This window comes from Vombatus ursinus, unplaced genomic scaffold, assembly GCF_900497805.2.
Source record: "Vombatus ursinus unplaced genomic scaffold, bare-nosed wombat genome assembly UNPS02000255.1, whole genome shotgun sequence".
Classification (NCBI taxonomy): Eukaryota; Metazoa; Chordata; class Mammalia; order Diprotodontia; family Vombatidae; genus Vombatus; species Vombatus ursinus.
Window position 1 is genome coordinate 868,767 of NW_020940033.1, and position 24,795 is coordinate 893,561.

The following is a 24,795-nucleotide window of genomic DNA, read 5'->3' on the forward strand; positions in this document are numbered from 1 at the left end:
GAAAAAATATCAATAAGTGTCCACTATCTTCCAGGCACTGTAACAACACTTTGTAAGTATTACCTCATTTGATCTTTGCAACAACCCTGGGAGGTAAGCGTTGTTGGTATCCCTATTTTGCATTTGCAGAAACTGAAGCAGGTAGATGTTAAGTAACTTGCCAAAGGTCACAAAGTTATTAAGTATTTGAGGCTGCATTTGAACACAGGTCTTCCTGACTTCAAGTCCCATACTCTACTACGTAATCTACTGCACCACCTAGCTAACCTCAAGAGGAATAATTTATTTCTGAACTACTGTTACTACAAAAATAATACAATAAAAGGAAACAAACAAACAAAAAAAGATAAACCGTTCAAAAGCCTAATGGGACTTATCATGGAATTACATGGAGTTCTTGTCGTTCCTCTACACTGTATAACATACAAGGTTCTATAGCATTATTTTATATACCCACCTCTCGATAAATCTCACTTTTCATATTTTGCAGTTTTGCAGGTGCTAAAGGTCTCATTGTTTGCATTGCAACTCCAGTGAGTCCACTTTTTTTCTTTTTTTGGAGTGCAATGTACAACTGATAAAGAAGTTTGGTCACAGAGCCATGTTTTTCTGTCATAATATTTTGGGCCACATTTTGATCGAACTGAACACCCAGGAGTTGAAATGTTGGTTCTAAGCGAGAAAAATTATTAAGTTTGGCATTGGAAACCCTAAAATGAAAAAAAAGAAAGAATTTATTTATTAGATGTTACCCTATCTAAACCAATAATTGCCGTATACACTATGAAAATATTAATCACAGTGAAATATTTCTTTTCAAGCAAATATTTCAAGTAGCCCAAGTATTTTCATGATATGCCACTCCAAATTATATGTCATTTTAAACATTTTATTTTTCCGTACATTCACTCAAAGTTTAATACCATTTAGAGCTTAAACTTTTTCATACCCCCAGAGTGATTAATTTTATATTAGGTTTGAACGAAAAAGGCATAGACTTCTGTGCTTTAAATATGATTTTTGAATTTCTACAGAAAGGTATACACACAAAGCTACATACACACACTCACACACGTGTATATCTATCTATCTATATATATATATGTATAGATATATCTATCTAAACACCCCTTCTATATACACATATCTATGTATGTGTATATGCACACACATGTGTATTCAGGTATACATATACATACATACATATACATAACACACATATATGTGTGTTCAGGTATACATATACATACATACATATACATAACACAGGCCCAGAGCCAGGAAAGCTTGATTATATTATCAGAGCCACCACTTATTAGTTACCTAATAGTAGTCATAATGGGCCAGCTAGGTGGCACAGTGGATAGAATGTTGGGTCTGGAGTCAGGAAGACTCATCCTCCTGAATTCAAATCTGGCCTCAGACACTAACTAGCTGTGTTACCCTGGGCAAGTCACTTAACCCTGTTTGCCTCAGTTTCCTCATCTGTAAAATGAGCTGGAGAAGGAAATGGCAAACCACTCCAATTTTTTTTTTTTTGGCAAGAAAACCCCAAACAGGACCATGAAGAGTTGGATACAACTCAACAACAACAACAACAAAAGTAATCATAAAACCCTAGGACCAAATCAGAGTTGGCAGGGACCATAGAGGTCATCTAATCTAATTCCCTCCTTTTTTTTTAATAAGGAAACTGAGGCTCAGTGAGGTTAGATTCCTTTGAAACTATCCAATTCATAATTTCTTATGTATCAATAATATTACATTAAATTTTATGTACCATAATCTATCGAACCAATCCCCAACAGGAGGACACTCCTTTAGTTTCCAATTTTTGGCTACCAAGAAAAGAGCTGCTACAAAATTATTTTTGGACATAAGTCCTTTTCCTCTTTTTAAAAAAAAATTTCTCTGGGGTATAGGCCTCATACTAGTATAGCTACATCAAAAGGGATGCAAATTTATTAACTTTGTGGGCATAGTTCCAAAATTGGTTTCCTGAATGGTTGAAGTTAGACCTCTATTAAGAGTTCACTAAGGTACCTTTTTTTCCAGGAGCCCCTCCAATATTTGTTATTTTCCTTTTTTGTTATCTTTGAGAGTGTGAGATATGTGAAGTGTAATCTCAGAGTTGCTTAGATTTGCATGTATCTAATTAAAGTGATTTGAAGCATTTAAAAACTATAATTGCTGACAGCCTGTATTTCTCTCTTTGAAAACTGTATTTTCATATCCTTTGATTATTTATCTATTTGAGAATGGTTTTTAGTCATAAATTTGAATCAATTTCACATTTATCTTGGAAATGAGACCTTCATCAGAGAAGTTTGCCAACAAAGGCTTTTCTCCCCAGTTACCTATTTCCCTTCTAATTTGGTTGTGCAAAATCTTTTATATTTTATATAATCAGAATTATACATTTTATCTGGTGTAATCATATCTATCTCTTGTTTCGTCATAAACTCTTCCCCTATCTATAAATTTAAAAGGTAATTTCTTGCACCTCTAATTTGTTTATGATACGATCTTTTATGTTTGGTCATCTATCTATTTGGAGCTTATTTTGGGGTATGGTATGAGATGTTGATCTAAATATAACTTCTCCCAGATTGCTGTCCAGTTTTCCCAGCAATTTTTGTCCAACAGTAAGACCTTCCCTCAGCAATGGAGGTCTTTTGGGTTGAAAAATAAACTATATTATAATTAGGTTTATATTGTCTTTGTTGAATATTAATAGATACGCTCCCAAACATCTTATACCTTTATTTATTTTCAATGCAATTTTCTATTTCTTCCTGAAGAGTTTTATTAGTTATATATGAATCTTGATGACTTACATGGATTTATCTTACATCTTGTAATTTTGCTGAAATACTGGACTTTTTTTGGGGGGGGCGATAAAAGGCCTCTAAATTTTCTCCATTACATACATTTGCTCTTAGATTTAAATAAATGCTCTTTTAAGAGCATTAAGAAGAATATGTTCATTTATTCCTATGATTTTTAAAAAGTTTCAAAAAAAATTGAAACAGATGTTGGACTTTTCCAAATTCTTTTTAGTATCTATTGATTTAATAATATTATCTTATTTATATTATTAGCAGGATTTATTATATTCATAGTTTTCCTTATGGAGCCTACCTTACATTCTTGGCATAAACTCACTGGGGTTATAGTATCCAATTGTTCTAATTAAATGTTGTTGTAGCCTACTTGATAACATTATCTTTAAAATTGTTTGCATCAAACTTTATTAAGGATATTGGTCTGTTACTTTGTTTTCCTGCATATATTTCTCTCTGGTTTAAGTATTGAGACTATATTTGTATCATAGAAAAGGATCGGAAGGGTACCTTTTCTTAGTATTGTAACAATTTATGTCCTATTAGAATTGTTTTTTCAATGTTTAGTAGAATTAATTTGTGAATCTATCTGGTCCTGAAGGTTTTTTTTTATTCCTTTGAGAGTTATTTATGGTCTGTTTGTTTTTTTAAATTCAGTTATTTATATTTGACACTCTGTGTATATTTTTTATAAGTATTCATCATTTCCTCTAAGTTATCTATTTTGTCAGCATATAATGGACAAAATAATTTCTTTTCTTTTCTTTTCTTTTTTTTTTTTTTTGGTCTAGGCAATGGGGTTAAGTGACTTGCCCAGGGTCACACAGCTAGTAAGTGTATGGTTCTGAGGCTGGATTGAACTCAGGTCCTCCTGAATCCAGGGCCAGTGCTCTATCCACAGCGCCACTGAGCTGCCTCCTGAACAAAATAATTTCTGATAATTTCTTTTATTTCTCATTAAATTTGGTGAGTTATCCTTTTACATTTTTATGTGAACAATTTGATTTTCCTTTCAATTTTTAAAAATTCAGATAACTACATATTTTTATTAGTTAGAGATAAACATTTTCCCTTTCAGAACTGTTTCAGATGTTTCCCATAAGTTTTGTTATATTGTCTCCTTATCATTATTTTCTTTGATGACATTTTCAATTGTTTTTAGAATGTATTCCTTGATCCACCATTTCTTCAGAATTATGTTATTTAATCTTCAACCACTTTTTGATATTTTAAGGGCCATCTGTTGTATATAATTTTTATTGCACTATGATCAAATGTTGTACTTAATATTTCTGCTTTCCTACATTTTTGCTGAGGTAAAGCTTCCACAAGCAGCTGGAAAGTAGGTAATTTCCTTTTGGTAATCACAAGAGATCTATAATCTCTAATTTTTCTAAAACTCTATTAAGGTCCTTGATTTCTTTCTTATTTATCATTTCACTGGATTTATCAATGTCTGAAAGGAGTACATTAAGGTCTTCCACTATTATAGTTTTAATATCAATTTTCCTGCAATTTGATTAACTTTTCCTTTAAGTGTTTAAATGCTACACTATAAGTTGCAAATATGGAAAGTATTGATATTGATTAATTCTCTTTGGTACCTTTAATCATAAGGTAATTTCCCTACTCTTTAAAAAAAATTCTGTCTTTATTTTTACTGTAGCCTTATCTGAAATCATGATTGTTACTCCTGATTTTTTTGAATTCTATTGCTGCAAAACAGATTTTGCTTCAGCTCTTCATTTTAACTCTATGAATTTTTGTGATTCAAGTGTACTTCTTATGAACAACATATTGTCAAATTTTGCTTTTTAATCCATTCTTCTATCCTTTTTCATTTTATGGATGAGGTTAAGCTCAATCATATTCAAAATTATTATTGCTTTACAAATAAAAATGGTGGTAGAAAAGACAAAGTTGGCCTGACACTTGATCTTATAAGTGAAATAGCCTGTTTCCCCTATGTTGCAGTTCTTCTCTTTCCCTTCCTCCACCCCTGATCCAAGATTTTCCTTCTTTATTCCTTTTCTTTTAATTCATTTTCCCATTACTCTGTCCCACTTTCAAATCTGTTTTGTTTATGACTATCCCCTTTCTATCCCTCCCCTCTTAGAGCCTTCTCCACCCTTCCCTTGTCCTTATCTGTTCCTACTTTCCCTTTGAGTTCAATGTATTTCTATACAGGAATCCCTGGTGTGAGTGTGGATGTGTTATGTTCAAGTTTCCTTTATTCAGTTTACATGAAAGTGAATTTCTTGGGATGCCTAGTCTCCCATCCTTTCTTCAATGACTTTATACTTTTCATCTTATGTACTTGTATCATACAATAACATTTTCCTCTCCTTTCTCCTTTATTCCCCCATACAGCCTCCTGTCCCTTCCATCCCCTACCCCCTCCTCAATACCAAGACCATTAAAACAGAATAAAAACATCATTTAGGCTTTCTTTTGTGATTCTTAAAAGGCAGTAGTATCTGAAAAGACATTTTTTATCCTCCTATTAATATGTAGATCACATTAATATGTAAAACTGCACAAAGACTTTTGGAACACCTTTTTATGTTTCTCTTGGTGCATGCATTTCCATTTCAAAATTTACTCAGCTCAGGTCTTTTTATTAAGGATGTTTGGAAACCTTCTATTCCATCAAAGGTTCATTTCCCCCCTATAGAATTATATACTTAATTTTGCTTGATAGGTTTTCTTTCATTGTAAACCTTTGATCTCTTGTCTTTTCAAATACCGCATTCAAAGCTGTCCTCTCTTTCAATACAGTAGCTGCTGTTTTGTGTAATCTTTATTGTGTATCTTTGGCACTTGAACACCTTTTTGGCTGCATATAGTACCTTTTCTTTGTCATGGAACTCTGGATTTTGGCTATGATGATCCTGAGAGTTTTTATTTTGGGGTTTTCTTTGTTGAGGAGACAGAGGATTCTTTCTATTCTTATACTGTCCTCTGGTTCTAAGAGATTTGGGCAGTTTTAATTTATTAATTTCTTGTCTAAAACTTTCTTATTTTTTATATTCTTATATTTTCATTTATAATGTCATGCATTTTTTTCTATTATAATTTTCAAACAGAAAGAAAAATAATAGAAAGAGATTGTGTGTCATTAGTAGGTGGAGTGACAGCCTTGGTATCAGGAACACCTGGTTTTAAGTCTCACTTCTACACAAAGGGTCATCTCTATGGGAAATTTATTTAACCATAGTGCCCCAGTAAACTCTCCAAGACTGGAGCTTGTGGAGCAATTGCTGCTCTGCTTTGATAAAGTTCCTTACATAAGTGGGGTCACAGGTACAGGTAAAAACAATAATAACAATTATTATGACTACTGATATGAATTATAATATGAATATGATTATGACTACTGATATGAATATAGCACTTTAAGGTTGCCAAAAAGGTTTTACACATACTTCGCTGGAGACTTCATAGCCCCAGGAGGTGAATATACTTATTTTAAAAAAAAGTAGACTGAAACTGAGAAAGGCTAAATAACTGACTTGCCTATGGTCACACACCTAGGAAGTAAGTACCAGCCCTGGTATTGGAGCCCAGGCTTTCCTGACTCCAAGCCTGGCACTCTCTCTACTATCTCCATTCAAGTTTCTGGTTTATAAGTAAAATAATGGTTAAGAAGTTGATATGTCAGAATTTAGATTTCTGGAAAATGGCTTAAAATACACACTCGATGGATGTGTGGTCCACAATGGAGTGTCCCTAACAAGGGTTGGCAAAATATATTTGTCCAGAATCGTGATAACCTATTGAAAATTTCGGCCTTAAACCGAAAAGGAAAGATGGAGGAGGGATCTGTCCACATGTACATTCACAAAGCTAGGCAGGGGAGCATTGTGGTACAGGGGATAGAATGATGAACTCAGAGTCAGGAAACCTAAGTTCAAATTCAGATTCTGATAGTTGGGTGAACGTGGACAAGACATTCAATTTTTCAAACCTCAGTTTCTCCAACTATAAAATGTTAATAGTTCCTATTGTACCTACCTTATAGAGTTGCTGTGGGGCTCAGATGAAATAACATACATTTGGGGGCAAAAAAAGAGACTCTATCTACTTCTGGAATGAATGATTCATCTTTAAACTAGCCTCTATTTCAGGGCAAAATGAGCAGTCACAATGTCTTTCCCACTATATCTCCCTGTGCTTTTCTCCAGTTCCCTTGCTATGCTAGCAATATCCTTCAACAAGGCTGTCTTACGATGTTCTCCACACACCAGATACAGATTAGTAAGCCTCTTCCTTACCTCCAGGGTCAGCTGCAGAACTAAACCACTGATTGTCCTCTTTTCCATTTTTTGTTTGTTTCCTACACTGTGCATCACTCTGTGTGTAACTTTCTCGTACTTGGAGTTCACTTGGCCGAAGGAAGAAAACTGTCAATTAAATAATCTCTCCCTGACATGGGTTATAATGACAATACAGCTTTTCTATCAGATTAGTACTCTAGATTTGTGAACTCTGCAAACTTGAAAGTAATTAATTCTGTGAATGACAGAATTAGTCATTGCTACTACAACTATTAGATACCACAGAGAACAGGCACAAAGTAGTAACAATAATAATAAAGAGTACTTACAGAGCGCTTTAAGGTTCAAAAAGTGCTTTACATATGTAATTTCATTTGATTATTGCAACAATTCCGAGAGATATTAACATTTTCATATTATAGATGAGGACTCTGAGGCTGAGAGAGGTTAGGTAATTTTTCCTGATCACAGATCTAGTGTCAGTGGTAGGATCTAAATTCACATCTTCTGATTCCAAGTGTGAAAAAGAACGGCACTATCTCAGGGCAGCTAGGTGGGACAGTGGATAGAGTGCTGGGGTTGGAGTCAGGAAGACCTGAGTTCAAATATGACCTCAGACACTTACTAGCTGTGTGACCCTGGACAAGTCACTTAACCTTGTTTGCCTCAGTTCCCTCATCTGCAAAATTATCTGCAGAAGAAAATGGCAAACCACACCACTTTCTTTGCCAAGAAAACCCCAAATGGGGTCACAGAGTCTGATAACTGAACAGCAACAAGAGATATAACAAAATTCTCAACACAGAGAATCCAAGAAAAGAGTCAGAAATAAATCCCACAGCTCAGATATTATTACACAAGACGTGTATCACAGATAGGGTGAAGTAGAGATTGGAACACAAGGAAGCAAATTTGACTTCACAAGTACCAGTAAATCGTTTGTGGGATAGGACCCAAGACTACAGTAGGATTCTAGAACTGTGCAATTTATTCAATAAGAACAGGGTGTGTAAAGAGGGGGTGGTAGTAGAATGACACTGTAAATTTAGAATATATTCTCAGTGAGACAATCCACCATCCAGAAGAGCAAAGAATAGCAGAGAGTATTTGGGTGAAGATCAATGGAGGCAGAAACACAAGTGATATTGCCAGCAAAATACACTATTGACCACCTGCATAGGAAAAGTTTATGAAACAGATGGAAACCCTAGCATTGAGGCAGAGTGTGATTAAAAAATTTCACTCATCTGGTCAGAACTCACTCTCTCTGCCAAAAGCAGAGCAGCTGATAATTTCTTGGCTTACCCTAATAACAATTTCATCCTTCAAAAGGTGGAGGAGCTAACAAAGGAAATTACTCTTATGGCCTTGAACCCCACCGACAAAGAGAACAGTTGCTGGGTAGAAATCATGGAAAGCTTAAGAGGAAGTAACCATTTTGACTAAGGATCCGTGACAGTGAGTAAGAGTCAAGTTGCATTAGCTTGACACTCTCTAGATTTTTAGGAAAATGAATTTCAAATGATTTAGAGGAAGGATAAAATTAAGATCCCACAGACCAGGGACGGGGAACCTGTAGCCTAGAGGTCACATGTGGCCTTCCAGGTCCTTGGGTGCAGCAGCCCTTTGACTAAATCCTAACTTCACAGAACAAATCACCTTAATAAAAGGATTTGTTCTGTAAAACTTGGACTCAGTCAAAAGGCTGCACCCAAGGACCTAGAAGGCCACATGTGGCCTGGAGGCTGCAAGTTCCCCACCCCTGCCATAGACTATAATTGTATAGGTGAAGACAGTCCAGTAGGGATAGTGAAACTCTCAAATATGAAATTCTAAAGGTTCAAAGAAAAATAACCCTGATGTGCAAAAGGGGGAATTTTCTAAAGAGACCTATGTAGAGGTATAATCAACTTGTCTACCAACATAAAAAGACACATACAGACAGTAACTCAGCACTTGATAAATACAAGAATATAAATTATTGATTTAGGATTCCCTTTTAAATAAGAATTTCTGGGAAAACTAGAAAGCAGGTAGAAATGGACTTTAGAATACCACCTAGTTCACATACAATATGCTCAATATAGACATACCATCTAAATATAAAAGGGTCACATCATAAATTTTTTAAAAAATTACAAGGGAATGAGATTAAATATATTTTTCAACCATGGCTAGAAGGATGATTTCTAATTAAACAATGAATAGAGGAGTAAAAAAAATAAGACTGTTTTGACTACATAAGATTGAAAAATTTCTACATGAATAAAACCAATAATGATTGAATTAGAAGAGAATCTCTGAAGTTGGAATATATATTTGTATAAAAATCAGTGTTGCAAATCTGATGTGTAGAATATTCAAGGAACCGAGACAAATGTGTAATACCATTCTCCAATAAATAAGTAGTCAAATGTCAGAAACAAATAGTTTTCAAAAGAATTATCAACTATATGTCACCACATGAGTACAGGCAACAACTAACTAATAGTAAAAGAAATGCAAATTAAAATAACTTCAGGTTGGTCAGTCACTCAACAAGCATTTTAAAAAATGAATAAATTAATTCACTTCCGTAAGATTGAGTTTTAAAATTTCCCCCTCCCTTTCCCTCTCCCCAAGACAGCATGCAATCTGATACAGGCTCTACTTATACATTCATGTTAAGCATATTTTCCCATTAGTCATGATGTAAAGAACAATTAGAATGAAGTAATAAAACAAAACAAAAGAAAAGGAGAGCAAATAGTATGCTTCCATCTGCATTCAGACTCCATAGTTCTTTCTCTGGATGTGGATAGCATTTTCCATCGTGAGTCTTTTGGAGATGTCTTAGATCCTTGCATCGCTGAGAAGAACAAAGTCTATCAGTTAGTCATCGCACAACGTGGCTGTTACTATGTATGATGTTCTCCTGGTTCTGCTCACTTCACTCAGCATCAGTTCATGTAAGTTCTTCCAAGTTTTTCTGAAGTCTGCCTGCTCATAATTTCTTTTTTTTAATTAATAAATTAATTTTTAGTTTTCAACATTCACTTCCATAAACTTTTGAGTTTTAAATTTTCTCCCCCTGCCTCTCCACCTTCCTCCCCAAGATGGCGTGTAGTCTGATAGAGGCTATACATATACATTCCTATTAAACATATTTTCACATTGGTCATGTTGTAAAGAAAAATTAGAACCAATAGGAAGAACCACAAGATAGAAGAAATAAAACAAAACAAAAGAAAAAAAAGAGCAAATAGTATACTTTGATCCACATTCAGACTTTGTAGTTCTTTCTCTGGATGTGGATAGAATTTTTCATCATGAGACTCTTGGAGATGTCTTGCATTTTGTGTGTTTATTTGGAAAATAATGTAATCACTATGACTTTAACTTGGTTACATAATAGATGAAACATGTATGAATGGTTTTTCAAAATTTTCTTATCTTCTCTTACTTCCTTAAGCTTCCACTGCCCCCTTATTTTTATTCAACACCCCCCTGTAGGCCTCTTTGTACCTGAGGCTACTATAGCCCCCCTGGATCATTCCAGCATCCTCCAGGGGCAGTATCACCCACTTTGGGAACCTCTGGGAAGGTAAAGATCATTTATTAAACACCTACTATGTTATAGACACCATGCTAATAAGCATTTTTACAAATATTATCTCATTTTGCTCCTCACAACAACCCTGGGAGATAGGAAGTAAGTCAATTTAATAGGTGGAGATAACACATATAGGCACGTTCACTTAAGTGGCAAATAGAAAGGCCCAGTAGTAAAGCAAATGATAATGCCCATAACTGTTTGATTTCACTGCTGAGATACCACTGATACATACATACATACATACATGTATATATATGTATATATATATACACACACATACATATATATATACACATATATATCTCCAAGAGTTTAAAAACATGTTTAAAAATATATACACATACATATATATATATATTATATATATATATACACACACATACATATATATATATACACATATATATCTCCAAGAGTTTAAAAACATGTTTAAAAATATATACACATACATATATATATATATATATATATTATATATATATATAAAAAAATGGTTCCACATATGCCAAAATATTCGCTGAAGCACTTTTTATAGTACAAAAGAAGTAGAATCAAAGTAGATGTCTGACAACTAATCAGAAAGAAATCACAAGGGACGTTTTACCGGCACCGGGTGCAGCTGGTACTGATTGGCAACTCTGTTGCCCATACTAAGTTTTCAGTAACAGTTCCAGGGTGGAGAGAAGCCTGCATGGTTGCCATTCAAGGTCTGAGAGCAATGCTAAAGCTTGTGGATGCAGGAGCACAGAGGACCTGGCCACAGGTTTGGGGGGCCTAGAGAAGTGCTATAGGGGAGCAGATGCCCTGGTCATGTGCTAGGGCCCTGAGGAATGCTAGTACTTGCAGCTACAGGGGAACAAGGGCCTTTTTTGGGTACAGGTCAGAGTACAGATATCAGGAGAGCAGTGACCACCACATCTTTCCTCAGATCAGACCACCTTAAAAACACCAAAAACTTACAGACCTCCCAGAACTACCTCTAAAAACAGCAGATTCCAAAAGTCTGAAGCTTAAAACAGTACCCCTCCACCCTCCTCAAGTGAGTAGAGCCCAACTTTAACATAAAGGACAATGTCAGGAAATAGGCTAGAAAAATGAGCAAACAACAACAAAAGAACCTGACCATAAAAAGCTACTGTGGTGACACAGAAGATCAAGACACAGACTCAGAAGAAAACAAAGTGAAATCAGCTACAAGCAAAGCCTCAGAGAAGCAAAGCCTCAGAGAAAAAACAAATGCAAATTCAGCACAAGCCCAACAAGAATTCCTGGAAGAGCTAAAGAAAGAGATGAGTGGTAGAAGGAAAATTGGCCAAAAAAAAAAAAAAATGACAGTGATGCAAGAAAATTTTAAAAAGAGAATTAACAGCTTGGTAAAAAAGGCAGCTTTCTTTGGGCAGCTAGGTGGCACAGTGGATACAGTGCCAGCCCTGAAGTCAGGAAGATTCATCTTTCTGAGTTCAAATCTTGCCTCAGACAGTTACGAGCTGTGTAACCCTGGGCAAATTACTCAACCCTGTTTGCCTTGGTTCCTCATCTATAAAATGAGCTGGAGAAGAAAATGACAAGTCACTCTAGTAGCTTAGCCAAGAAAACCCCAAATGGGGTCATGAAGAGGCAGACATGACTTAAATGACCAAACAACAACAAAAGAGGCACAAAAATACTAAAGACAATGATACCTTAAAAAACAGAATTGGCCATACAGTAGTAAAAGAGGCACAAAAATTCACTAAAAAAAAAGAACTTAAAAAGCAGAATAAAATAATTCCTTAAAAATTAGAATTGAGCAAGTGGAAGCTAATGATATCAAGAAACAATAAAATAAAGTCAAAAGAATGAAAAAGAGGAAGAAAATGTGAAATATCTCATTAGAAGAAACAACTGACCAAGAAAACGGAGCAAGGAGAGATAATTGAAGAATTACTAAAAGGCCTAGTCTTCACATTTAAAGAAATTATAAAGGAAAATTACATCAATATCTTGGTTCCTGAGAGTAAAATAGAAACTAAAAGAACACCCCAATCATCACCAGAAAGAGAACCCCAAATGAAAACTCCCAGGAATATTATAGGTAAATTTCAGCACTACCAGGTCAAGGAGAAAATACTGTAAGCAGCCAGAAAGAGACTATTGAAATATTGTAGAATCACAGTCAGGATTACACCAGATTTAGCAGCTTCCATGTTAAAGGAGTAGAGTGCCTGGAATATGATATTCTGGAAGGCAAATGAGCTAGGATTAAAATCAAGAATATTTTACCAAGCAAAGTTGAGTATAATCCTTCAGAGGAAAATGGTCATTTAATGAAATAGAGGACTTTCAAGCATTTCTGATTAAAAGACCAGAGCTGACTAGAAAATTTGACATTCAAACACAAGACTCAAGAGAAGCATAAAAAAGGGTAAACATGAAAGTGAAATCATAAGGGACATAAAAAGCTTAAATTGTTAACATTCCTATATGGGAAGATGATCATTGTAACTCCTCAGAACTGTATTATTATTGGGGCAGTTAGAAGGAGCCTACATAGGCAGAAGGTATGGATCTGAGTTGATTATGTTGGGGTGATCTCTGAAAAAAATGAAAGGTTAAAAAAGAGGGATGCATTGGGAGAAGGGGGAAGGGATAGGAAGAATGTGGAAAATTATCTTACATAAAAAGGCACACAAGGAAGAGCTTTTACACATGAGTGGAAAGTGAGGGTTCATGGGCAATGTTTGAATAGCACTCTCAGTGGAAGTGGTTCAAAGAGGGAAGAATATATATGTACACTTACTAGAGAAATCTATCTTACCTAACAGGGAAGTAGGACAGGAAGTGACTGTGAGACAAGGAAGTGGTGAAAAGAGGGAGGGCAGATTAAGGAAGGTACTGGTTAGAAGCAAAACCGACTTTTGAGGAGGGACAGGATCAAAAGAGAGAGAAAAGAATAAATAGAAGAAAATAGGATGAAGGGAAATATACAATAATCAAAACTGTGATTGGGAATGGGATGATCTTACCCATAAAACTGAAGCAGAAAGCAGAATGGATTAGAAACCATAATCTAACAATATGATGTTTACAAGAAATGCACTTGACACAAAAACGAACACACAGAGTTAAAAACAGGGGGCTGGCGCAGAATTAATTATGCTTCAGCTGAGGTTATAAAAGGCAGGAATAGCAATCATAATCTCAGATAAATCAAAAGCAAAAAAAAATCGACCTACTTAAAAGAGATAGTCAGCAAAATAATATTTTGCTAGAAGGTACCACAGGCAAGTAATAGTAATGTTAATTTTATAAGCACGAAATTGCAAAGCATCCAAATCATTAAAGGAAGAGTTACAGGAGGAAATAGACAGTGGGGGACTTCAACATTCCCCTCTCAGAACTAGATAACTATAACCATAAAACAAATAAGAAAGACGTTAAGGAGACAAATAGAGTTTTAGAAAATTTAGATATGATAGACCTCTGGAGAAAATTAAAAGGGAATAGAAGGAACATGCCTTTTGCTTAGCTGTATGTGTTACCCTTCACAAAAACTGGTTATGTATTAGGAAATAAAAACCTCACTAACAAATGGAGAAAAGCAGAACTATTAAGTGTACTCATTTTGGACCTTAATGCAATAATGATATTCAATAGAGGACCTTGGAAGCATAGATCAAAGTTAATTGGAAACTAAACAATCTAATGCTAAAGAATGAGTGAGTCAAAGAACAAATCAAAGAATCAATAATTTCATTAAAGAGAAGGACAACCACGAGACAACATACCAAAATTCATGGGATTTAGCCAAAGCAGTACTTAGGGGAAAATGTATACCTCTAAACACTTACATCAATTGAAAAAGAGAAAAGGCATATCAATGACTTGGGCATGGAACTAAAAGAAAAAAAAATAGGAAAAAAATTAAAAATCTCTAATTAGAAAATAAAATAGAAATCCTGAAAAATCAAAGAAGAGCTTAATAAAACTGAAAGTGAAAAAGTTGAACTAATAAATAAAACTAGAAGGTAGTTTTATGAAAAAATCAATAAAACAGATAAACTATTTGTTAATTCGATTTTTAAAAATTAAGAAAAACCAAATTACCAGTATCCAAAATGAATGAATGCACCACCAATGAAGATGAAATTAAAGTGATTATTTGGAGTTATTTTCCCCAATTATATGCCATTAAAACTGACAACCTAAGTGAAATGGATGAATATTTACATAAATATAAATTGTCCAAATTAAGAGAACAGGAAATCAAATACTTAAATAACCTTATCTTCGCAGGAAAAAAAAATTGAACAAGCATTAAATGAGCTCTCTGAGAAAAAAAATCCCCAGGACCAGATGGATTCAGAAGTGGATTCTACCGAACATTTAAAGAACAATTAATTCTAATCATATATTATTTGAAAAAATATACCATATCCCTTCTACCATACGAATGTGATTTTGATACCTAAGCCAGCGAGAGCAAAAACAGAAAAAAGCTATAGACCAGTTTCCCTAATGAATACTGATGCAAAAATTTTAAGTAAAATAGTAGCAATGAGAATATAGCAACGTCTAAGTAAGTGGGATTTATATCAAGAATGTAGGACTGGTTTAATATTAGGAAAACTAAATGCATAATTGACCATATCAATAACAAACACAATAAAAATCATATGAATATATCAATAGGTGCTGAAAAAAGCTTTTGACAAAACACAACATACATTTCTATTAAAACTAAAGTTTCTTTCTTAAAATAATAAATAAAATCTATCCAAAACAAATAAAAAACATTATCTGTAATGGGAATAAAGTGGAAGCTTATCTCAATAAGATCAGAGGTGAAGCAAGGACGTTCCTTACCAACATTATTATTCAACATTGTTCTAAAAATTCTACTCTGGCAATATGACAATAAAAAAGAAACCGAAGGAATGAGAGTAGCAATGAGGAAACAAAGCTATTGCTCTGCAGACAATATGACGGTATACTTAGAGAACCCTAGAGAATCAACTAAAAACATAGCTGAAGCAATTAACAACTTAAGTAAAGTTGCAAGATATAAAATCAACACACATAAATCATTAGTTTTTCTATATATTTCCAATAAAACCAATCAGGAAGAGTTAGAAAGAGAAATTCCAACTAAAAAAGTACAATGTAAATTACCTGGGAGTCTACATGCCAAGATTAATCCAGGAACTATATGAACACAATTACAAGATGTTTTTTCACACAAATAAAGACAGACCCAAACAAATGGAGAAATATCCATTGCTTATAGGTAGGTCAAGTCACTATTATAAAAATAATGATTCTACCTGAATTAATTTACTTATATCATTATCAATCATTATTATCAAACTACAAAATAATTCTGTAAAGCTAGAAAAAATAATAACAAAATTCATCTGGAAGAACAAAAAGCCAACAATATCAAGGGAATAATGAAAAAAAAGTGAAGGAAAGCAACCTAGTAGTATCAGATTTCAAATTATCACAAAGAAGTAACCATCAAAACAATCTGGTACTAGCTAAGAAATAGGGTGGTGGATCAGTGGAATATATTAAGTATACACTACATAGTAATAAATGACCATAGTAATTTAATTACTCTAAATAATCACTTTAAACCCCAAGATCCAAGCTTTCAGGGCAAAAACTCACTACTTGCCAAAAATTGCCAGGAAAAACAGAAAGCAGTCTGGCAAAAAACTATTACTATTGATATTTATATTTGAAACTAGGCATAGACCAATATCTCATATAGTTTACAAAGATAAGGTCAAAATGGACATATGATTTAGACATAATGGATGCTATCATAAACAAATTAAGGGAAAAAAGAAAATTTTACTTGTCAGATCTACGGCTAAGGGAAGAGTTTATGATCAAATAAGAAATGAAGAGAATCATGGGAAGTAAAATGGATAATTGTTATTACATGAAATTAAAGTTTTTGCACAAACAAAACCAATACAGACAAAATTAGAAGGAATGTAGGAAATTGGAAGGCGGGGATTTTACAGCAAGTTTCTCTGATGAAGACTTAGAGAACTGAATAAAATTTATAAAAAATGAGAGTCATTCTCCAATTGATAAGTAGTCAAAAGATACAAACGGAGTTTTCTGAAGAAGAAATCAAAGCTATCTAGATTCATATAAAATATTCAAATATCTATTGATTAGAAAATTGCAATTTTCAAACAACTCTGAGGTGCCACCTCACACATATCTGATTAGCTAACATGACAGAAAAGAAAAATGACAAATGCTGGAGGGGAGGTGGAAAAATTGGGAAACTAATGCACCATTGGTAGAGTTGTAAAACTGGTCCAAATATTCTGGAGAACAATTTAGAACTATGCCTAAAGGGCTATAAAGTTGTGCACACCATTTGACCCAACAATACCACTACTGGTCTGTATCCCAAAGGAAAAGGACCCACGTGGACAAACATATTTATAACAACTCTTTCTGTGGTAGCAAAGAATTGAGGGAATTGCTCATCAATTGAGGAACAACTGAATAAATTGTGGTGTAGGAATGTGATGAAATACTATTGTACTATAAGTGACGGCAGGTGGTTTCAGAAAACCCTTGGAAGCCCTATGTAAATTGATAAAGTGAGCAGAATGAGGCGATCATTGTACACAGTAACAGCAGTATTTTAATGATGATCACCTGTGAAAGATAGCTACTCTGATCAATACAATGATCTATGACAATTCCAAGGGACTCATGTTGAAAAATGCTGTGCACTTCCAGAGGGTGAGAAGTGATGAACTCTGAATGCACATTCAAGTATAATTTTTCAATTTATTTATTTTTCTTGCTTTTTTTGGTAACATGGCTAATACAGAAATATGTTGTGCATGATTCTCCATGCATAATTGATACCATATTACTTGCCTTTTCAATGAGTGAGTGAGAGGCGAGAGGAAGAGAGAGAATTTAGAACTCAAAATTTTAAAAAAGAGTGTTAAAAAATAATAATTTTAAAATAAAAAAAAGAAAATGGAAATCATTGGAAGAGAGATGACAAAAGAACCTATGAGCGTTGATGACATCATCAAGAGAGCTTAGTAGAAGAAAGACTGAAAACAGAGCCTTGAGATAAACTGCCAAGTAGGGGATGAGACAAGAAAGACAAGCCAGCAAAAAAGAAAAAAAAAAGAGAAGACAAAGTTGGTGAGTTACAAGGTGAACAAGGAAAGAATAATATCCTATGAAAGAGAAATAGTGAAAACCTAAGGAGGAGAGGGTGATCAATAGAAGCTACAAAGAGGTCAAGAACAATGAGGACTAAGAAGGAAGGGGTCATCACATTGGGCATTAAAACAACACTGGTGCCATTCTACAATGTATAAATAATGTAAGGACATATGCAGTTCTCAAAAGAAGAATTCCAAAGTATGAACAACCATATGAAATACTCCTCCAAATAACTGATAATAAGAGAAATGCAAAACAGTTAGGAGGTTTTCCTTCATACTCAGCAGATTGGAAAGATGGAAATAGTCAAAATTGGTGGGGCCATGAGAAGACAGACACACTATAACACTGTTGCTAGAGTCAGGAATTGGTCAAGCAATTCCAGAATGTAATTTGGAAGTATGTTTTAAAAATAAAACAAAACATACATACATACACATTATCGACATATGTTTCAAGGAGGTCAAAGATACAAAGATTCCAATTATACTATATACAAATATAAAATTCTCACTAAAGCAATCTTGTGGTAGCAACCAACTGGAAAAAAATAATTATCCATCGACTGGTAAATGACTCAAAAAATTGAGATATATGAGATTAAGGGAATATAACTACACCACAAGAAATTAATGTGAAGAATTCCAAAGAACATAGAAAGTATACTAACTCATGCAAAGTGAAGTGAACAGAGTCAAGCATAGTGTACATATAATTTAAACAGAAAGAACAAAAAAGCCAAATTCAATGTTTCATAATTATAATAACCAGGTTTGATACAAAAAAAAAAAGATTTGAGAAAATGTGTACCTTACTCCCTTTACAGCAGAGATGGGAGCCTATGGGTCAGATGCTGTCAGGTAAGGTCAATGTATTGATTAGATTAGATTAGAAAAGAACTGCTCTTTTTCCCTCATTCTTTTTTCATCTGTGTTACAAGGAATGAGTCAGTAGGCAGCAGAGGAAGAGGAATATATTTGGAAATTCATGTGATGAAAAAACAAGTCATCAATAAAAAAAAATATTTTATTTTAAAAAGAGATTATTGGAAACCTTGGAAAAGTAGATTCATTTGAGTCATAACATTGGAAATTAGATTGTAATGGACTTTGAGAAATGAGTAAAAAATAAGAAAATGGAGAAAATAAGGACAGATGATTTTTTCTTCTGGGATTTTGGTTTCAAAAGGGAAGATTCATGATAAATGCTTGAGAGGATGGTAGGATCAAATAAAGGATTTGATTTTATTTTACTATGGTAATTTTTATTTATTTTTTTGTTTTCAACATTTACTTCCACAAGATTTTGAGTTCCTAATTTTCACCCCATCTCACCCCTCCCCGCACCCCAAGATGGCATGCATTCTAAATACCCCTTCCCTAGTCTGACTTCCCTTCTATCTCTCCCCCCCTTCTCTTATCCCCTTCCCCTTCAATTTTCCTGTAGGGCAGGATGGATTTCTGTACCCCATTTCCTGTATTTCTTATTTCCCAGTTGCATGTGAAAACATTTTTTTTAAAACATGAGTTTTTAAAACTTTGGGTTCCAAATTTTCTCCCTTCCTCCCTCTCCACCCAGCCTCATTGATAAAGCAAGCAACTAAATACAGGTTATATATGTGCAGTTATGCAAAACACTTCCATAGCAGACATGCTGTGAAAAACTAACTCTATTTCCCTTAATCCTATCCCGCCCACCCATTTGTTCCATTCTTTCCTTTTACCCTGTCCCTCCTCAGAAGTATTTGCTTCTGATTACCCCCTTTCCCAATCTGCCCTCCTCTCTATCATTCCCCTACTCTCTTGTCCCCTTCCCCCCCATTTTCCTGTAGGGTAAGACAGATTTCCACACCCAATTGAGTGTGTATGTTATTCCCTCCTGAAGTCAAATCCTATGAGAATAAGATTCACTCATTCCCTCTCACCTTCCTCCGTTTCCCCTCCATTGTAAGAGCCTTTTCTTTTCTGTTTTGTTTTGGGTTTTTTTTTTGTGGGATAATTTAGCCCGTTCTACCTCTCCCTTTGTCCTTCTCTTAGTATATTCCTCTCTCACCCCTTAATTTTATTCTCCACATATGACTCCTTCATTTTCAACTCACCCTGTGCCCTTATCTATATACACATACATATAATTTTTTCCCCTCCAACTACGCTAATACTGACGAAGGTCTCATGAGTTACAAATATCATCTTTCCATGCAAGAATGTAAACAGTTCAACCTTAATAAGTCTCTTATGATTTTCTTTTTCCTGTTTACCTCTTCATGTTCCATTCAAGTCTTATATTGGAAAATCAAATTTTCTATTCAACTCTGGCCTTTTCATCAGGAATGCTTGAAAGTCCTCTATTTCACTGAATGACCATTTTTGCCCCTGCAGGATTATACTCAGTTTTGCTGGACAGGTGATTCTTGGTTGTAATCCTATCTCCTTTGCTCTCCGGAATATCATATTCCATGCCCTGTGGTCCCTTAATGTAGAAGCAGCTAAATCTTGTGTTATCCTGATTGGGTTTCCACAATACTTGAATTGTTTCTTTCTGGCTGCTTGTAATATTTTCTCCTTGACCTGGGAACTCTGGAATTTGGCTATAATATTCCTAGGAGTTTTCCTTTGGGTATCTGTTTCAGAAAGAGATCGGTGGATTCTTTCCACTTCTATTTTGCCCTCTGGTTCTAAAATATCATGGCAGTTTTCCTGGATAATTTCTTGAAAGATGATGTCTAGGCTCTTTTTTTGATCATGGCTCTCAGATAGTCCAATAATTTTTAAATTCTCTCTCCTGGATCTATTTTCCAGGTCAGTTGTTTTTCCAATAAGATATTTCACATTGTTTTTTAATTTTTCATTCTTTTGGATTTGTTTTACAGTGTCTTGATTTCTCATAAAGTCACTAGCTTCCAATTGCTCTATTCTAATTTTTAAGGAAGTATTTTCTTCAGTAATCTTTTGGACTTCGTTTTCCATTTGGCCAATTTTGCTTTTTAGGGCATTGTTCACTTCATTGGCTTTTTGGACCTCTTTTGCCATTTGGGTTAGGCTATTTTTTAAGGTGTTATTTTCTTCAGTATTTTTTTAGGTCTCCTTTAGCAAGCCATTGACTTCTTTTTCATGATTTTCTTGCATCACTCTCAGTTTTTCCTTTTTCCTCTACTTCTCTTACTTTATTCTCAAAATCCCTTTTGAGCTCTTCTAAGGCCTAGGACTGATTCATATTTTTCTTAGAGGCTTTGGATGTAGGAGCTTTGGCTTTGTTGTCTTCTTCTGGATACGTGTTTTGATCTTCTTTGTCACCAAAGTAAGATAATATAGTCTGACTCTTTTTGCGCTGCTTACTCATGATCGCGGCCAATTACTTGAGTTTTAAACTCTTTGTTAAGGTAAAAGTCTGCTTCCAATGTGAAGAGTATACTGTCCCAAGCTTCGGGGGCTTGTACAGCTGTTTTCAGAGCTACTTCTAGGGACCTGTAAATTTTCAGCTCTTCCAAGTTGGTATGATAAGGGGCAAGGTGTTTTCTCTCCACCACCACAACAAGCTCCACCACACCAGCGTTCCTCCTTGCCCCAGGACTGCCCCTCAGAGCTGTGACCCAGATCGAAGCACGGGCAAAGCAAGAGATTCCTGCCTCAACACAGGCAAAGAGATCCCTGCAATCCCCCTTTGATCAGCCACTCGATTTCCCCTCAGTCTGTGGGCAGGACGCTCAGGAAAAAGCCGCGGCCCCGTGCCGCACTTGAGACTTGTGGCTGAGACCTAGCTCCTCTCTCACCACAGTCACAGACTTTTCCCACTGACCTTCTAAGTTGTCTATGGGGTTCAGGGGTTGAGAAGTCTGGAAACCGCCACAGCTGCCTGCGATTCAGCCCTCTGAGGCCTGCTCCAGGGTCACTGCGGCCTGCATGCCCACACCGCACTGCGCTCCTCTTCCCACGCTGCGCGATAGACCTTTCTGATCAACCATCCAGGCTGTCTTGGGCTGGAAATTTGTTTCACTTTGTCTTTTTGTGGGTTCTGCTGTTTTAGAATTTGTTTAGAGCCATTTTTTTAGGTATTTGGAGGGCTTTGGGAGACAGCTCAAGACAGTCACTGCTTTCCCTCCACCATCTTGGCTCCGCCCCTCAAATGAAGGATTTTAAAAGATAGGAGAGATCAGGGTATGTTTGCAAGCTGTAGAGAAGTAGTCAGTGGATAAGGAGAGATTTAAAATTAGATAAAGAGAGATGACCAAAAGGACAAGTTCCAAAGGGCACCTAAGAAGGTGGGATGAAGCACAAAAGTAGTGAAGATGATTTGGCAAGGAGAAAGCTTTTTTCTTCCAAGACTGGAGCAAAGGAGGAGAGAATGGGGAATAATCTTGAGGTGATACAAAATACAGACTTAGGAAAGAGAAAGCTTTCTGTAATAGGTCTGATTTTTTTTTTCCCAGTGAAATATGATGTCTTCTATTTAGATCAAGGGTTCTTAACCTGGGGTCCACAGACCTCCAAAAGGGATCATCAATAGATTTAGCTTCTTGAACTTGAATGAGAAATACACGTTTTATTTTCATTATCCTCTAATTGAAATTTACCACTGCCTTCAATTACTTAAGAATATTATTCTTAGAAGGGTTTCACCAGATTGACAAAGGAGTCCATAACACTGAAAAGATGAAGAAATTCTATCTTCTATTTGACATGGTACTAGAAATGCCAACTGTAACAACAAGACAAGAAAAAGAAATTGAGAGAATAATCAAAGATAAAGAAGAAACAAAATGATCACTTTTTGTAGAAAATAGGATTGTGTAATTAAAGAATGAACCTTAGAGAGCCAACTAAGATTAAAGGAACAGAATAACTAGCAACATTGAGGCATATAAAATAAATGCAGAAATCATCAACATTTCAATGAAGTACCAATAAAAACATAATGGGAAAAATAGAAAAATTACATTTAAAATAATTTCAAAATGTATTAAAAAAACTTATTAGTTCACTTACCAAGATACACATAAAAACACACGAATACAATTACAAACCAATTTTACAGAAATGTCGACATAAATAATTCAGAAAATATTAATAGCTTATGGATAGAATGAGTCAATATAATAAAAATTATAATTCCATTTAAATTAATGTACTTACTCCATGCCATATCAATAAAATTACCAAATTATTACTTTATAGAACTAGAAAAATAATAATAATAAAATTGATAAGGAGGACCATGGTCAATCTCAAGAGAATGAAGGGGAATTACAAGCACCAAATTTCAAACTTTACTACAAGCAGTAATTCTCAAAACAGTGGTGGTTTAGTAGCAGTTTAAAAACAGGTTGATCGGTGGAAGAGATTAGGTACAGAATATACAACAAATGTAGAAATATAACAGATCCATATGCACATGTATACGTATACATATATGTACATATATATGTGTGTGTGTATATGTGTATATATATAAAACAAATACAGAATATATAAAAAACCCAGTAGCCTACTGTTTGACGAACACAAAGATCCTACCTACTGGGATAATAATTTATTTTTGAAAAACAATGCTAAGGAAATTAGACATCAGTATAGAAAAAAATAAACTTAGACCAGCACTTCACACCTCATACAAATTTAAGCTCGCAAAGGATATATAACTTTTATGTAAAATGTCACTTTGTAAATAAATTAGAGAAACATGGGAAAAACACCTATAAAATCTATGAATAGAAGGAAAGTTCATAATTAAAAAAGGGATGGAAAAGATCATATAAGATGGATAATTTTCATCACCTAAAATAAAAAAAAAGTTTTTGTTCCCTCAAATCCCATAAAACTAAGATTGAAAGGGAAATAATTGGAAGAAAAATCTTTGCAAAAATGTTTCAATGACAAAAGTCTTATTTCCAAGATATTCAGAGAACTGATTCAAATTTATAAGATTAAGAACCCTTCCTCAATGGAAAATGATCTAAGAATATGAACCAATAGTTCTTAAGAGAAGAAACCCAAGTTATCTATAGCCATAGAGAAAAACAAAAACAAAAACAAACCAAAACAAACAAAAAGAACTTCCAATCACCAATAACTAGAAAAATACAAATTAAAGCAATTTTGAGGTTCTATTTCACACTCATCAGATCACCAAGATGACCAAAAAAGAAAATGACAAATTTGGAGGGAAAACTACAAATTCGTAATCCAATAGGATTACAGCCACATTAATGTACTGTCTGTGGACCACTGAATGGGTATAATTACCATTCCAGAAATAATTTGCAGTTATACACAAAAAGTTACCAAACAGTACATGCCCCTTTAACCAGCTTTATCACTGCTAATTTTATGCCCAAAAGAGATCAAAGAAAGAGAAAAATTCCTATATATACAAGAATGTTAATAGAACCTCTTTTTGTGGAGGTAAAAAAAAATCTAGAAACTTAAGAGGATGCCCATAAATTGAGGAATGGTTGAACAAAGTGTGATGTATAACTGTGAAGGAATATTATTGGGCTATCAGAAATGATGAAATAAATGATTTCAAAGGGACATGGCCAGAAGCGCATGAAATGATGAAATATGAAGTAAGCAGAATAACTTATACTATTTATAACATCAATATTACGAAAAACCCCAACAATTTTGAAGACTTTTATAAATTGATGAGGAATTAAATGAGAAAACCATTAAAACAATTTGTACAACAAAAACAACACTGGAGAAAAAAAGACTTTGAAAGTTCTAAGAACTCTAATCAATAAAAAGATCATTCATGATTCCAGAGGACTCATGATAAAGGATGATACCCACTTTCTGATAGGTGGTAGATTCAACGTAAAGAATGAGACACATTATTTTTTATACACACACAATGAGAAGATTTGCTCTGCTTAACTGCATATGTA

At 34.5% G+C, this 24,795-nt stretch overlaps 1 protein-coding gene across 1 annotated transcript in view; it reads right to left on the reverse strand.

The window, feature by feature from the left end:
• Positions 1-24,795, reverse strand: part of LOC114032719 (sperm flagellar protein 2-like) — a 222,684-nt gene that overhangs the window by 176,977 nt on the left and 20,912 nt on the right. The window contains exon 3 of the mRNA XM_027848143.1: positions 458-710. Coding sequence (XP_027703944.1) covers positions 458-710 — 253 coding nt within the window. The remainder of the gene's footprint in view (positions 1-457; positions 711-24,795) is intronic.